Here is a 16,721-nt window from a genome sequence, read left to right on the forward strand (position 1 = left end):
CGGAGGCATCGGTCAAACGTATCACACTGCACACCTTAAGTGCAGCTTACTGTGCAGCAGTTATACCCCAATATGGTTGTCTAAAAATGAAATAAAAATCCAACCATATGTGATGTCCCCGGAGAGGCCTGAGAAGATGGGGCCTCACAGAGTGAGAACGGGGTGGTATTTTTGAAAAGGAATGGCCAGGCCGGGCGCGGTGGCTCATGCCTGTAATCCCAGCACTTTGGGAGGCCGAGGCAGGAGGATCACCTGAGCACAGTCAAGAGTTCAAGACCGGCTTGGACAACGTGGGGAAACACTGTCTCTATTAAAAATGCAAAAAATAGCCAGGCATGGTGATGGGCACCTGAAATCTGAGCTACTTGGCAGGCTGAGGTGGGAGAATTGCATGGCCCCGGGAAGCGGAGGCTGCAGTGAGCTGAGATCGTGCCATTGCACTCCAGCCTGGGTGACATGAGTGAGACCTCGTCTCAGAAAATGATAAAGAAAGTAAATAAGGAATGACCAAAAGCCAAGAAAGGACTCTTGAATAATCACTGGAATAAACATTTAGTAAAACACTTGGAAAATAAAGATGAGAAGATATCCCCAGAGGACAGAACAAAAGCTCAAAGAGATGGACAAAAGGAAACAAAAAATGAATCAACAAGGAACAGAAGGTCAGTCTAAGAACTCCAAACTCCGGCTCACGAGGGGAGGAAATTATCCAAGAAGGGAATCAAGCCCGGACGGCTGGGGTCCCCCGGCTGGAAGAGCACGCCATGTTCCCAGCACAGTGACCGAATGAAAACCCGGCCTGGTGCGCGTCGTGGTGAAATCCTCATGCTCTCAGTGTAAATACGTATTTACCCTAAAAGCTTCCAGATCGGGAGAAGCGAACAGACAGCACAGAGCACTAAGAATCCGATGATGAGAACCTAAGTAGACACCCGTGTCCCTGACCAGAAGCAGCTCGGTTCTGGGCAGTTTGCTGGATCCTCTGCCAGTCCTGGGTCCGTCCTCGGCGGTCATCTGGACCTTCTGCTCCTCAGTGGCTCCGGAGGGCTGTCACTTTCTGGGAGGCACCTCGCCGTCTAACGGCCACAGTTCCCCTGGTGTTCCCAAGTGGTCTGAATTGCCAAGCCCCTGCTAGCCTGCGCCTGACTCCAGAATCTCCCCAGGATGACTGTGGGCCCCACACAGAATGTGTCCCTCACCAGATACAATTCCCCAGGTGTTCACTAGCAGAGCGAGGATGTGCTTCTGTGTTCCCACGTTCCAGACCCTATACTCCTGTTGATGCAGCCTCAACTGGAATCGACTTCTGATGCCTGTTCTTTGCTAATGAATGGTTTTGCTAATTAATGGTGACTCTGTGGTGATGAGTGTGTGGGCTGCTCTCAAGCCCTCTAGGGTCTGTGCCTGGTCTCATCTGAGAAAGAGGATTTCTGCTTGGCCTGGTCCAGCCCAAAGGCTGGACTCGGATGTGGCGCTCAGAGTGTGTGAGTCGTGACCGGGGCTCTGAAGTCAATTCTTGGGCACCTAACTGGTAGTGCTTTTGCCTCTGTTTCCTCTCGACATCCTTGGGTTTTTGTGAAAGTCCAGCCATCTCCACTGTGCTGGGAGTCGGGAGGAGCCAGGAGGGAGAGTGGGTGTGTGCACTCCCTGTCCCAGCCATCCACTCTGGAGGGGCCGTATCCTGAGAGCCAGCATGGGGCAGCGGTGCCTCAAGGCTCTGTGCACCCCCCAGGGCTGTGGGGAGTCCTCCGCCCACCACCAAGCAGCCCCCACGCCAGGACCTGCTGCAGAGGCTCTGGAAGAGTATCGTCTGCCTCGCCCCCTGCTGTCCTCTACTCCACCCTGGCAAGGACTTCCTGAAGGGTGCAGACAGGGGCAGGGTGGGGCTCTGCCAGGCCAGGCACGGGGCCTCTGCAGACAGCACCCCTCTCTGTGCCTTGGAGCCCCGAGGGAACCTCAGAATCCTTCTTGACACAGGGCTCTCGGAAGCTACCACCTGGCCAGAGTTCACCTTTCCATCTAAAGCTCTTCGCCACAGCTGGTCTGCACTGGCCATGTGAGTGCCCCCTCAGATGGGCAAGGCTGGAGCAGAGTCCCAGGCCCAGTTCTTCCTGTCTCCCTGATCCCCAAACCTGGCCAGGGACAAGACCGGACATCTGCGCTCAGCCCGGGCTCAGCTGGTCAGCTTCGAAGGAATCCATCCTGAGGTGGGGATTGTTCCATGGACTCCTCCATCTCTTGGAAATGAAAATCCCAGAGGGCCAGGGTGGTGGAAGTCAGGGACATGGAAACTATCTGCTTGGCTGTGCCCTGGACAAAGCCACAGGACGGGCCCCAGAAAAGCTGGGTTTTGGTGACAGCAGGAGGTGTTTTGGGGCTGTGGGGGCAGGTCTGGAGGACCAGGGCAGATGCAAGAGTCCTGAGGAAACCCTGAATAGGAGATATGGGGCCAGTGGCAGGGCCGGGACCCATTCCAAGGGTTCCCATAACACAGGAAGGCACTGCACTGGGGCAGTGGGGGCAGGATGGAGAGAGGAGAGGGTGCAAGTCCAAGTGGGCTGCCCTTATTCTCACGCAGGTTCATCCCCCATCCCTGCTCCACTGGTAACTGTTGGTCACCTTCTTGGGCCTTTCCAGAATGGTGTGACCTGATCCCCCCCCGGGCAGGTCTGGGGTTTGGGGAGAGTCATGGGCAGGCTGGGCATGGCCTCTGCAGAGGGCAACTGAGGGCTCAGGCCCCTGAGGAGGGGGAGATGAGCCAGGAACCCCATAGGGAGGCCTTCCAAGCAGAGGGCAGCCTGAGAGGCTTAGTTGGGCTGAGGCGAGCTCCTTGTGGATGGGGCGGCAGCAAGCCTGGTCCTGGCTAGGCAGTGTGCCCTGTGATGGTGAATGCAGGAACAGAAAGGGGAGGGCGGGGAGAGGCTGGTGCCATGACCACAGGCCATGCCGCAGGGCTGGACACAGCCAGGCCCGGGAGCCAAGTGTGTGGTTTTCAAGACCCCCTCATTACATATGGATGATTGTGGGGAGGTGGGGAGAGGGAGCCCCTGGAATGGGCCAGGACTCAATGCGTGTGCAGTGGCAGGGGCAGACCCCCAGGACCTGGGTACCAGGAAATGATGTGGGCTCTGATATGGTCGTGGTGTTCCCTGACTTTGGTCTTTGAGGATCACCAAAGCCCTGGAATCTGGCTCAGTCAAGGGCCATGGGTGCTGTGGGAAGGGGAGAGAACAGAGAGGGAGGAGCCCAGGGCTACTGGTCCCCCGAGCCCCCCACCAAATGCACCCTGGCTCCCTGAGCTGGTTCTGGGTCCAACTTGTCCCTGAAGCCTCCAACGGCCCCAGAGTTGGGGACAGGAGGGTTTCCAGCTGCAGACAGAAGCATGGGCCAGGGAGCTAGCCTACCTGAAGGCAGAGGGGGACAGAGGCCTGCAGAGCCTCTGGAATGGGGACCACACTGCCCAGTCCTGAGCTACCTCTGCAGGCCACAGGAAATGCAGGCCACACAAAACAAGAACCCAGGGCCTCTGAAAAATCAGGAAGCTCAGGAGAGTGTTGCATTAAAGTAGGTAGAACCCAGCTGAGCACAGGGCCTCCTGGGCATGGGCCCTCCCGAGCACGGGGCCCTATAGAGTGCAAGCCCTCCTGGGCATAAACATTCCTGGATATGGGCTCTCCTGGGCATGGGCCCTCCTAGGAATGGACCCTCCTGGGCATGGACCATCCTGGGCATGGACCCTACTGTGAATGGGTCCTCCTGGATATGGACAGTACTGGGCATGGGACCTCCTGAACATGGACCCTCCAGGGCATGGAGCCTCTTGGGGATGGACCCTCCTGGGCATGGACCCTCTTGGGGATGGACCCTCCTGGGCATGGACCCTCCTTGGTTGGCATGGACCCTACTGGTCATAGATCCTCCTGGTCATGGATCCTCTTGGGCATAGGCCCTTCTGGGCACAGGGCTCTTTTGTATGTGGACCCTCCTGTAAATAGGCCCTCGTGAACACTACTGGGCATGGGTCCTTGTGGGCATGAGCCCTCCTAGCCCCCAGACATGGACTTTCCGGGTATGGACCCTCCTGGGCATGGAGTCTCCTGGGCATGGGGTCTCCTGGGTGTAGGCCCTCCTGGGTGTGGCCCCTCTTGGGTATGGATCCTCCTGGACATAGACCCTCCTGGGCATTGATCCTCCTTGGTTGGTGTGGACCGTCCTGGGCACAGACCCTTCCTGGACATGGACCCTCCGGGGCATGAACTCTCCTGTGAATAGACCCTCCTGAACATGACTTTACTGGGCATGGGTCCTCCTGGGCATGAACCTTCCTGGGCAGGGACCCCTGGGCATGGACCCTCCTGGGAGGGATCCCCAGGCATGGACCCTCCTGGGTATGGGCCCCTGTATTATTCTGTTTTCATACTGCTATAAAGAACTTCCCGAGACTGGGTAGTTTATAAAGGAAAGAGTTAACTGACTCACAGTTCAGCATGGCTGGGGAGGTCTCAGGAAACTTATCATCATGGTGGAAGGCGAAGGGGAAGCAAGGCACCTTCTTCGCAAGGCAGCAAGAAGATGCGCCAAGCCAACGGGAAAGAGTCCCTTATAAAACTGTCAGATTTCATGAGAACGCTCCCTATCATGTGAGAACTCTGTCATGTGAGAACTCTATCATGGGAGAACGCTCCCTATCATGAGAATAGCATGGGGGAGACTGCCCCCATGATTCGGTTACCTGCACCTGGTCTCTCCCTTGACATGTGGAGACTGTAATTCAAGGGGAGGTTTGGGTGGGGACCTAATTACACCATATTCTACCCCTGGCCCCTTCCAAATCCCATGTCTCTTTTACATTTCAAAACCAGTCATGCCTTCCCAAGAGTCCCCCAAAGTCTTAGTTCATTCCAGTATTAACGCAAAAGTTCAAGACCAAAATGTCATCTGAGACAAGGTAAGTCCTTTCTGCCTATAAATCTGTAAAATCAAAAGCAAGTTAGTTACATCCTAGATACAGTGGCGGTACAGGCATTGGGTAGATATACCCACTCCAAATGGGATAAATTGGCCAAAATGAAGGGGCCACAGGCCCTATGCAAGTCTGAAATCCAGGTGGGCAGTCAAAACTTAAAGCTCCAAAATGATCTCTTTTGACTCCATGTCTCACATCGAAGTCAGGCTCATGCAAGAGGTGGGCTCCCATGACCTTGGGCAGCTCCACCTTTGTTGTTTCACAGGGTACAGCATCCCTTCCAACTGCCTTCACAGGCTGGTGTTGAGTGTCTGTGGCTTTTCCGGGTGCATGGTTCAAGTCATCAGTGGATCTACCATTCTGGGGTCTGGAGGATGGTGGCCTTCCTCTCACAGTTCCACAAGCAGCAGGCAGTGCCCCAGTGGGGACTGTGTGTGGGGGCTCCAACCCCACATATCACTTCTACACTGCCCTAGCAGAGGTTCTACATGAGGGTTCCACCAGTGCCGCAAACGTCTGTGTATCTGCAGGCCCAATACCACATGTAAGCCACCAAGGCTTGGGGCTTGCACCTTCTGAAGCAAAGGTCTAAGCTGTACATTGGCCCCTTTTAACCACTGCTGGCATGTGGAGCACCAAGTCCCGAGACTGCACAAAGCAGCAAGGCCCTGGGCCCCACCCACAAAACCAGTTTTTCCTCCTAAGCCTCCAGGCCTGTGATGGGTGGGGTTGCTGTGAAGACTTCTGACATGCCGTGGAGACATTTCCCTCGTTGTCTATGCTATTAACATGTGGCTCCTAGTTACTTATGCAAATTTCTGCAGCTGGCTTGAATTTCTCCTCAGAAAATGGGTTTTTCTTTTCTATCCCATAGTCAGGATGTGCATTTTCTAAACTTTTATGCTCTGCTTCCCTTTTAAATGTGAGTTCCAATTCCAAATCATCTCTTTGTGAATGCATAAAACTGAATGCTTTTAAGAGCACTCTCAAATGCTTTGATGCTTAGAAATTTCTTCTGCCAGATACCGTAAATCATCTCTCTCACATTCAAAGTTCCACAGATCTCTAAGGCAGGGGCAAAATGCTGCCAATCTCTTTGCTAAAGCATAGCAAGAATCACCTTTATTCCAGTTTCCAGCAAATTCCTCATCTCCATCTGACACCACTTCATCCTGGAATTCATTGTTCATATCCCTATCAGCATTTTGATCAAAGCCATTCAACAAGTCTCTAGGAAGTTCCATACTTTCCCATATCTTTCTGTCTTCTCAGCCCTCCAAACTGTTCCAACCTCTGACTATTACCCAGTTCCAAAGTTGCTTCCACATTTTTGGGTATCTTTACAGCAGCACCCCACTCTCTGTGGTACCAATTTGCTGCATTCGTCTGTTTTCATTGTTTTCATACTGTTACAAAGAACTGCCCAAGACTGGGTAATTTTAAAGGAAAGAGGTTTAATTGACTCACAGTTCAGCATGGCTAGGGATACCTCAGGAAACTTACAATCATAGCAGAAGTTGAAGGGGAAGCAAGGAACTTTCTTCACAAGACAGCAGGAAGGAGAAGTGCCAAGTGAAGGGGGAAGAGCCCCTTATAAAATCATCAGATCTCATGAGAACTCACTCATTATCAGGAGAACAGCATGTGGGAAACAGCTCCCATGATCCAACTGCCTCCACCTGGTCTCTCCCTTGACACGTGGGGACTGTGGTTATTATGGGGATTACAATTCAAGATGAGATTTGGGTGGGGACACAACCATATCAGCCCTCCTGGGTATGGACTCTTCTGGACATGGACCTTTCTGGGCATGGACACTTTTAGGCACAGAACCCTCCTGGGCATAAACCTTCCTAGGCATGAACTGGCCTGGGCATGGACCCTCCTGGGCATGGGCCTTCCTCGGCATGAGGCATGAGGCTCTCATGGGCATGGCCCTTACTGGACATGGTCCTTCCTGGACACAGGGCTCTGTTGTGTGTGGACCCTCCTAGGCATGGACCTTTTGGGACAAGAACCCTCCTGGGCATGGACCTGCCTCAGCATGGACCCCTCCTGGACATGGGCCCTCCTGGGCTGGACCTTCCTGGCATGAACCCTCCTTGACATGGGCCCTTCTCATCATAGACCTTCCTAGGCAGGGACACTCCTGGACACGAATGCTCCTAGGCATGAATCTTTCTTGACATGGAGCCTCCTGGGCATGGAACCTCCTGGACATGTATCCTCCTGGGCACAGGGCCCTCTGTGCACGTGATCCTCCTGGGCATGGGGCCCTACTGGACATAAACTCTCCTGGGCATAAACCCTCCTGAGCATGGACCCTCCCTGGCATGGGACCCTCCTGGACATAGACCCCCCACTAGGTATGGACACCCTTGGATATGAACCCTCCTGGACATGGGACCCTTTTGAGCATAGAACCCTCCTGGGCACAGGACCCTCCTGGCAGTGGGACCCTCCTGCTCACGGACCCTACTGGGCATGGACCTTCCTGGGCACAGAACCCTCCTAGACATGGACCCTTCTGAGCATGGGCCCACCTGGGATGCACCCTTTTAGGCACGGGGCCCTTATGGGGCTCTCCTGGGTATGGGCTCTCCAGAGCCTGGGGTCCTGTGAGATACCATCAGCTGCATGCTTGTGCCATGTCCCTGCCACAACATGACTGCCATCTCTCTCCAGTCCTGTGGAACATGGAACAGGGTGGGGCGGTGCCGGTGGACTTGCAATATGGGAATGACAGGATGGGGTTTGAGCCCCGGCCGTGCTGGCCCACACCCGCAGGAGGTCTCTGGAGTGCCCCGTCCATCCAGCTTGGGGTTCGAGATGCCCTCCATGCAGAAGTACAGGAAAGTCAGAAACCAGCAGGACATCCCGCCTTTACCTGGGTGGGCACCCAAGCCCTACCCCTGCCAGACATGGTTTCCAGCCTTTCCCTGAAGGAAGGAGAAGAGGGCTGGGTCCCCAGCAGATCCTGGCCACCCCTTCACTGCCACCCACCCCAACCCACCCTCACCTGCTTGACCTTGGTCCCCCCTCCTTGCATTGCTGTGCAGCTCCTACATGGAGATCAGCCACTCCCAGCCCTGTCTTGAGCAAGGAAACCTGGGCTGGGGGCCTCTAGTGCAGTCCTGCCAGGAGCTTCCAACAGCTCCTGCTCACGCTTCAGATGGTGGGGGTGGGAAGGGGTCAAAGGGTCCAAGGGGCCTCAAAGTGAAGAGCCCCAAAGGGTCCCTGGAAGATGTCCGCTGGCCCTCTGAGCCACGCACTCCTTCCCTGCCTCCCATCACATGAGTGGGCAACACAGAGGGCCCCACCAGGACTGACTCTGGGTGGGGAGTTTTATTCCAGCCCCGAGGGGTGGCGGCAGGTGTCCTCAAGGCTGCACCCTAGCCAGCAGGAACTCACTTTGGCCCGGTGAGCTGGTTCTGGGGGTGGCAAGTGTGAGGCCCCAACCCGGGGGTCTCTGACATTGGCCTTGCTCTGGTCTCAGTCCTCTTGCCCTTGTCCCTGTCCCTCTCTCTTCCCAAGAGAGCAGGTACCTGGGCCATCCCTGCCCACCCAAGGCTCCAAGAGAGCGCACAGTGAGTTCAGGGTTGATCCCGGGCTCCTTGCTGCTGGTCCCACCTTCCCCTGACAAGCAGCACCTCCCAGAGCCCCCAAGACCTGGCCCACAGCGCCCACTGCATGCCTCCTAGGCGAGGGTCACACACAGAGAGGCCTGGCTTTTATGGGCCTTGGCACTGGGAGCCATAGCCAATGCAGATGCCTCCTGGAACTCCTTGGCCATGTAGTAGTAGCAGATGGCATCCAGGCAGCAGTTGGCATCTGAGAGCTTGCTGGTTATGAAGATGGTACGACGGAGCATCTCCAGGAGGGCACAGGCATTCCAGCCCACAGCGAGGCGCACCGTCAACCCCACGTGCAGGGGCAGGAAACAGACCACAAACACTACGAGGTTGGCCCAGACCATACGGGCAGCCCTGTGGCTGGCCTCTGCCTGCCCCACATCAGTGGGTGGCCTCTGGGCCAGAGCAGTCACCACCTTCAGGGAGCAGAAGACCACCACAGCCAGTGGCAGGTAGAATCCCAGCAGCGGGAAGGCCATGGAGTTGAAATTGTGCCGGGTACTCCTGAAGCAGAAGCCACCCTCCTGCATCCCCAGGAACCAGCGAGCCACCAGGGAGCCGACGACCAGCACCCAAAGGACCGCGCACACGGCCGCAGCCTGCCTGGGGGACCGCAGCCCACGGGCACGCAGTGGGTGCCGCACGGCCACGTAGCGGTCCACGGCAATGGCTGTGACCAGGCTGATGCTCATGTACCTGTTGGTCAGGTAGATGCCCTGGGAGAGCTGGCACAGTGGCGTGTCTGAGGTGTCCTGCAGGGAGTGCAGCACGAAGGGCAAGGCACACAGCAGGCAGAGGTCGGCCACCGCCAGGTTGGTCATGTAGATGCGGGTCTCTGTCCACTGCCGCATGCGGCAGCAGAACACCCAGAGCGCCAGGCTGTTGAGCAGCAGGCCCAGCACCAGCAGGATGCCCAAGTAGGTGTAGAAGCCCAGCTTGATCATCGGGGGCCAGGTGAGGTCACTGGAGCCACAGGTGTTGTAGGTGCCGTTCATGGTCCTGGGGTTGCAGAGGGAGCTGGAGGTTAGCAGAGGGCGAGCGGGAGGAGCGAGGCACTGCCTCCACTCCACCCACCTCGGCCTCACATCCACAAACACAAAACTCCTCAAAGAAAGCATGGATGCCGTAAAGAACTCCAAGTCACCCTCGAGGTCTAACCCCTGGACGGATCCTCTTCCTATCTCCTGAGCCCTTCTCTCCTGGGACCTGCCTGCTGTCATGGGGCAGGAAGGGAGGCAGAAGGAGCTCCACGTCCCCCTCCAGTCCCCAACCCAGCAAGCCCTACCCTCCAGAGCGCAAATCCTGGACAGGGAACCCAAAGGGCCGCCAGCCTCACCCAGCACACAGCTCTCAGCAGGGAGAGTTCAGAGGCAGCAGCACCTGTCAGTCTAAGGATGGGAAGACCAGGCTCCCGGACAAAGCCCAGGGTGGCCCCTCCACCCCTCCCGGGACCTGGCTACAGGAGGTACCCGCATTTGACTCCACACCTGCATTGGCCCTTCTCCACAGCAGAGTCCAGGACAGCTGGGACTCTGGCCTGCCCCTCCCTCCCTGGGAGCTCACCACCCAGTCCTGAGCTCTGGAGGTCCTGCCTGGATCAGCCTGAGTCCCCATTCCAGTCCCACATTTGGGATATGGGGTCTACCCTTTGAGCTCTCAGGGGTCAGAGCCCATGAGGGCAGCCCTGCCCCTCCAGGCCCTGGCTGTGCTGCTCAGGGGCCGCCCAGGGGTGGAACTGAGTATCCTCCTCTCAATCACTATCAGGACCACTCACAAAGCCACCCCTCCACTGTCCATGCCAGCCTCTCACTGTCCCCAGCACCCTCCACAACATAGCCCAGGAAGGCTGAGATCAGCCCCGGATGGACTTGGGCAGAGTTTGGTGTCCAGGACATGGGCTGGCATCATCCTGGCTCGGCCACCCCTGCAGCTGGGCAAACTTGTTCCCTCATCATAAGGGGTGCTGGTGTTGCACGCAGGCAGGTGTGAGACGGAGCTGCTGGCGAGCACCCAGAGTCCGGGACTCACAGCCACACGTCCCACTGCCCGGGCTCCTCAGTGGGTCCGGGAAGAGCCTGGAGGGGTGGGGGTGGGAGAAGACTCTCCCTACCACCAGGCTGTCCTGTGGGGCATCCCTCAGTGGCTTCCTGCTGGGCTGGTATGAAGGTGGGAAGGACTCAGTCCACAGCGAACGGCCTTGCTCCTCCCTCTGCCTAGAGGAGCACCCAAGTTCCCCCAAATCAGGAGAGGGGAGAGCGCCCAAACCCCGTGACAGCAGCTGCTGGGGATGCCTTTCCCCCACGGTGGCCCCCGGGAACTCCAGGTCCCCAGTCCGTGAGGGACACAGGGCACAGGTTTCAGCCAAAAACAGAAACATCCTGCCCTCTGACTTCCTTCTGTCTCCTTAGTTCCCAGCTCCAGTGAAGTACGGCGGACATTTGCTGACTTCCAAGTTTCAGGAGCCCCTCCCCTGAGTGCAAAGTGCTGCGCGCCTGAGGGTCTCTCCTCCCTTCTTGAGGGTCCTGCTTGCCCTTCCCCCGAGTGCAAAGCGCCACGCGCCCCCCGAGGGTCTCTCCTCCCTTCTTGAGGGTCCTGCTTGCTTTCTCTCTGATTCATGAGCAACACCTTGCCCCGGTTCCAGGGGTCTTTGTAGGAACCTTGAGCAAGGCCAGGCTCCGAGGATATCCTCAGAACCCACTGGAACCAACCGCTGGGATCTTCCCTTCCTGTCGGTCCTGTGCTCCTGCCGCAGCCCCCGCTGGGGACCAGGAGATTCCAGAACCTGCTCAGAATCTACACCTCAGAGGTACCTGAGCTGGGCAGGCGCTGCGCGTTGGGGAGGGCTCCGTGCGACTGACCTCCTACTCTCCCCACCTGAGCTCTCAAATCCACCAAAAGTCCAGGACCAGCCTTGGGTGGGGTGCAGACCTGGCGAGGGGAGGGGCCTGCATGGCTAGAGGGCGATTCCTTCGCTGCCTGGAACCCTGCCTGGCGGCGGGAGGTGAGGACGCCAGAGCTCGTGGGCCTGGGCCCCTTCCCGTTGCCCCAGCTTCCCAGATCCCTCCCCACGGCTGCCAAGGGGCTGTCAGGTCACACATACCCAGGGCTGTAACTTGCCTACTAGCCACAGTGTGGCTGTGGGGGAATGTTTAACTGCAGGCCAGGCACAGTGGCTCACGCCTGTAATCCTAACACTTTGGGAGACTGAGACAGGAGGATCACTTGAGGCCAGACGTTTAAGAACAACCTGGGTATCATAGGGACACCCCGTCTCTACCAAAAAAAAAATAAATAATAATAATAATAATAATAATTAGCTGGACTGGTGACGTGTGCCTGTAGTTCCAGCTACTCGGGAGGCTGAGGCAGGAAGATCACTTGAGCCCAGGAGGTCGAGGCTGCAGTGAGCTACGCTGGTACCACTGCACTCCAGCCTCAGGAGACAGAGTGAAACCTTGTCTGTAAGAAGAAGAAAAAAAGTCTAACTACAATATTTAAATTTTCCGGGGAGGGGGGCAGGGGGAGGGATTGCATTGGGGAGTTATACCTGATATAAATGATGAATTGATGGGTGCTGACGAGTTGATGGGTGCAGCACACCAACATGGCACAAGTATACATATGTAACAAACCTGCACGCTATGCACATGTACCCTAGAACTTAAAGTATAAAAAAAAAAAAAAATTTAAATTTTCCTGTTTATAATAAAACAAACACTGGACTATTAGGGAGAAAAATGCAAATGTTGCAAGAGTTTCAAGGTGTACATAGGCTTTGAAGAAGTGCCCTGTTCATGGGTCCTTGTCTTGCCCCTGGGGTGCCTCCCAAAAAAGTTCAGGAAATCAAGGCCCAGGTTTTAGCCCCGACGGCATGGGGCCCCGGGAGCTAACATGGCCAGCACAGATGCCTACCTACTGCCCTAGCCCCGCACAGGAATCCGTCCAGGCTGCGGACCGCAGCTGGCCTCCTGCCTCAGATCCTCAGGCCTGGTCTTCCTCAACAGACACCAACACCATCAGCCTCAGGGAGCTCCTGCTGCCGGGGACCATGGGGATAGGGCCTTTCCACTTCCTGCCCAGGAGGCTGTGGAGATAGGAGCCAGCAGCACGCATAGGAGGCCCCGCTTCCCCTTCTGATGACAAGGTCAGCCTCGGCTTCTGCACACAAAAGCAGAAAAGTGCCCTTTGGTTCTGCACTGAGCAATCCAGGAGAGAAACCTGGCCGTAGACAGGCATCCCAGCCACACTGGAGCCCCTCGCCAGCCCTTCCCACTGTCTGGACCAGGGACCCACCCAGACCCCCGAGTACCTGGCTGGCCTGGGATTGGGAGCACAGGCCCCAACCATTGCTGAAGACGTGAGGGCACGGAGTGGGGGTGCAGATCCCTGTGGCCCAGGCACCAAAGAGTGCCCCGTACCTGTGACCCTCTGGGCCTGGGCCCCACACAGCACACCCTACTGGGCCTGGACCCCACACAGCACACCCCACTGGGCCTAGACCCCACACAGCACACCCCACTGGGCCTAGACCCCACACAGCACACCCCACTCGGCCTGGATCCCACACAGCACACCCCACTCGGCCTGGATCCCACACAGTACACCCCACTGTATCTGGACCCCACACAGCACACCCCAGACCCAGGATGGGGCTGCGAGTGACACAAGTTCACAAAAGCAGCTGTTCACCTGAGGGCCACAGCACGGGGGTATTTATTCTTGTTTTTAGATGTCACATCCCACACTCCAACAAGCTGCTACCCACACACAGGCTCTGAGCCTTCATCAGCCTCAGCCACACCTGAGACCCCCAACAGCCCGAGCCCACCTGAGACCGCAACACAGCTTCACCCCGCTGAGACTCCCCATCACATCCTCACCCCGCCCTGAGACCCTATCACAGCCTCACCCCACCTGAGACCCCATCACATCCTCACCCCGCTGAGACCCCCCATCACATCCTCACCCCACCTGAGACCCCATCACATCCTCACCCCACCTGAGACCCCATCACAGCCTCACCCCGCTCTGAGACCCCCCATCACGCCCCTGCCCCACTGGGAGGCCCCTAGGGCAGTGGGCGGCACTGACCTGCAGGCAGCTTTGGCCTCCCGGGTGGAGTGTGTGACCCCCGCTGCCAAAGCCTGCACAGTGGCTGCCTGAGGAGGGCTGGGGGAAGTGAAGCTGGGGTGAGCCACCCCCTCGGGGCTGGTCCCTGACTCTGCCCCTCCTTAGGGTGGCGGGGTGGGTGGCCAACTGACGGCAGCAGGGCAGGGGTAACGGGAGATCCCCTCTGCTCCTGCACCAGCTAGAAGGCGTGGGGGATTTCTGGGAGGGAAGTGGGGTGCCGGCAGCCTATGCTGACACCACTGAAGAACCAGCATCCTTGCTGAGAGCACACATTTGTTCTGGAAACAGCATGACAGACAGCAAAACCAGAGGTACTCCAGTCCCGCCCACAGAGCCTTCCTCCTCCCCAGCCCACTTCTGCCCTGTCATCTCGGAAAGCTTCTCAGGGCCCGGCCCTCCCAGGGTGTGCGGTCAGCCCACCCTCCCCAGAGCCTCATGCCCAGTCCCCTGACAGGGTGCAGCATGCACGCTCATCCTAGTTCATGCAGACACGCTCCGTGGGCATCTTCCAATACACACACACACACACACACACACACCGGCACACACGCGCACACACATGCACACGCCAATGCACACGGGTGAGAGGCACACACAGGCAGGCGGGCTCCTCCCCTGCTTCCCCCCTACTCGGCCACCTGCCCCTCCTCCAAACCCACCCCCTCAGAAGCCTATCCAGACCACCCCTGTCTGGTCTAGAATATTCTCTCTGGCCCTACCTCCTCGGCACACAACTTCCTTCTGAGCTCATGGTTGGGGAGCCCATAGGCCCAGGCTGCTCCCCCATGGTGCACACCACCCCCTTCCTGGGCCCCATCCACTCTGAGAGCACCGGCCTTGTCTCCTCAGCGTGGGCCCCACAGCCCCTGACCACAGCCTCTCTCTCCTCAATGACTGCGATAGGCTGGGGAGAGCTTCAGTTTCACCCCTCCCCACTTTACAGTGGTGGAAACTGAGGCCCAAGGAAGGGGAACGCTTGGCCCAGCATCACACAGGTGGTGGCAGGTCTGAGACCAGTGCCTGGGCCTCCTGAGCCAGACCAGGGGTCTCTACCCAGAGGCACCTGAGGAAGCCCTGCCTGGGCCTTGGTCCTTCTCTGCTGTCATCCCAGGCCCGGCTCCTTTCCATTCCTTCCTGCTTCCTCCTGCTGTCCTTCCTGCCCTTCCTCCTGCTTCCCCAGCTGTCCCTCCAGACCCAGTCCCCAGTGTGGGCCCTCGGGTTCCCTGCCCAGTCCCCATGGGCCATGATGTTCAGTGGAGAGGGGCCTCCTCCCCCCACAGGAGGCTCAGATTTGGGTTTTCATCTGCCCGATCTCAACTCCCATGCCTCACTCTGGCCACAGGATCTGGCCTCTGGGGTCAGCAGAAGGCACGGCACCTGCTCAGTCCAAGCCCAGCCGCCGTCAAGCAGGGACTGGAGGTGCAGGGCGGGGCGTCTCCCGGGGTGCTCCTTCCACTTCTGGCAGATCAGAGGCTAAACGGCTGGATGGTGCCCCAAGCAGGCCTGCCCAGCCCACCAGAGCCAGGACCCTGCAGAGCACCCCCACCCTCCCACCACCGGGCCAGCCACGAACTCCACATCCCTCCCCAGCAGTGGCCTGGGGCACCCTGATCCCACCAGGCCTGGCCTCCCTGACGTGGCCTGGCGTCTGTGCTCCTCACACACTGGAAGGGAAGCCCCTCTGGGCAGGGCCACGTGGACCCAGCGGATTCTTGTGGGCTGTGTGGACTTGGGGAAGAAACTGGACATTTAGAGACTCCAACTGTCTCTGGGAAGGGCCCCTCACCACCAGGTTCCACCTGTGTACAGGAAATGCTGTCCCTAGCCCACCCCCCACCTCTCTCCATCTGCCCCTTGGCTATCTCCGCAGGGCATGAGGGCACTTCAGGGCAGTCCCACCCAGCCTGGAGCCTGGGCCCTCATGCTCTGCTCCCTTCCACTCAGGCAGGCTTTGCCTGGGGCCCCTCCAGTGTGCTGTTTCTCTCTTGGCTCCCGCTCACCCCCAGGGCCCCTCTCTCCCCAAAGCTACACCCTCACCACCTGTTTCTAGCACTTCACCCTGTTTGATTTTATCACAGAACTTATTTTTTAAGTAACCCTTTCTGCGCACTGGGTTCATGCTTGTGGGACTCCATCTGCCTCCTGCCCTGTCAGGGCCCTGGCACAGAGCCCGGCCTCTGTGAAGCTCGACAACCGTCACCCACAGCGACTCCTGCCGTGGGGCCGGCGCGTGCCTGGGACACAGCAGGTGATCAGTCATCATCAGCGCCTGGCTCAAGCAGTTGCGTGGGGTCCTCTGCTGCTGCCCAGGTCCTTCGTCAAGGCCCCCTGGAGTCCCCAGGTTCGAGAGCAACGAAGGCAGGTTTCCATTCCAGACCAGGCCTGTTCTCTCCTGGCTGGGCAACCTCAGACCACCTGGGCCTCTGTGGAGGAGAGCCAGGGTCCTGCTGTGGGCACAGGGGCACCGCCCAGGGTCCTCCATCCCCCACCTCTGCTTCTGGGCAGCTCCCTCACCCCCAAGGTTAGCCCCCTGCAGCAGCACCAGCCCCTCCCACTTCACCCTGCTGGGCTGTATGTGTGACAGGAGGAGCTCTGAACAGGATTCTTTCCTGCCCTTCCTCCTCCTTCCCCAGCTACAGCTGCCAGACGCCACCCCTGCAGCCCTATCTAAAGGAGCCTCTGCAGCAAGCTTGTCCAACCCTCGGGCTGCGGGCTTTGAATGTGGCCCAACACAAATTTGTAAACTGTCTTAAAAACGTTATGAGATTTACGCACAGACCTTGTTTTGCTCATCAGCTACCGTCAGTGTTAGTGTATTTTACGTTTGGCCCAAGGCAATTCTTCCTCTTCCAATGTGGCCCAGGGAAGCCAAAAGATTGGACAGCTCTGCTTTGAAGGGAAGTGTGTGAGGGGATATCAGGGAAGCAGGAGCCTGGGAGAGCCAGAGAAAAGTCGTTTACGTTCAGCTCCACCTTGAGACCAACGAGGCACAT

The 16,721-nt window shown here is 57.9% G+C and overlaps 1 protein-coding gene across 1 annotated transcript; it reads right to left on the reverse strand.

Annotated features, from left to right (window-relative positions):
* Window positions 1-8,287: 8,287 nt before the first annotated feature.
* On the reverse strand, window positions 8,288-14,008 carry GPR35 (G protein-coupled receptor 35). The gene is made up of 2 exons (XM_011929573.1): window positions 13,690-14,008; window positions 8,288-9,597 (listed from the first exon to the last, which is right to left on the reverse strand). Exon 2 carries the CDS (start codon window positions 9,591-9,593, stop codon window positions 8,664-8,666), a length of 930 nt encoding a protein of 309 aa, XP_011784963.1. The 5' UTR covers window positions 9,594-9,597; window positions 13,690-14,008; the 3' UTR covers window positions 8,288-8,663.
* Window positions 14,009-16,721: the final 2,713 nt, after the last annotated feature.

This window comes from Colobus angolensis, unplaced genomic scaffold, assembly GCF_000951035.1.
Source record: "Colobus angolensis palliatus isolate OR3802 unplaced genomic scaffold, Cang.pa_1.0 Scaffold82, whole genome shotgun sequence".
In the NCBI taxonomy this organism is placed as follows: Eukaryota; Metazoa; Chordata; class Mammalia; order Primates; family Cercopithecidae; genus Colobus; species Colobus angolensis.

Bases quoted from the DNA above. Each gene is read 5' to 3' on its own strand.
- GPR35 (XM_011929573.1), bottom strand. From the start codon at position 9,593: ATGAACGGCACCTACAACACCTGTGGCTCCAGTGACCTCACCTGGCCC.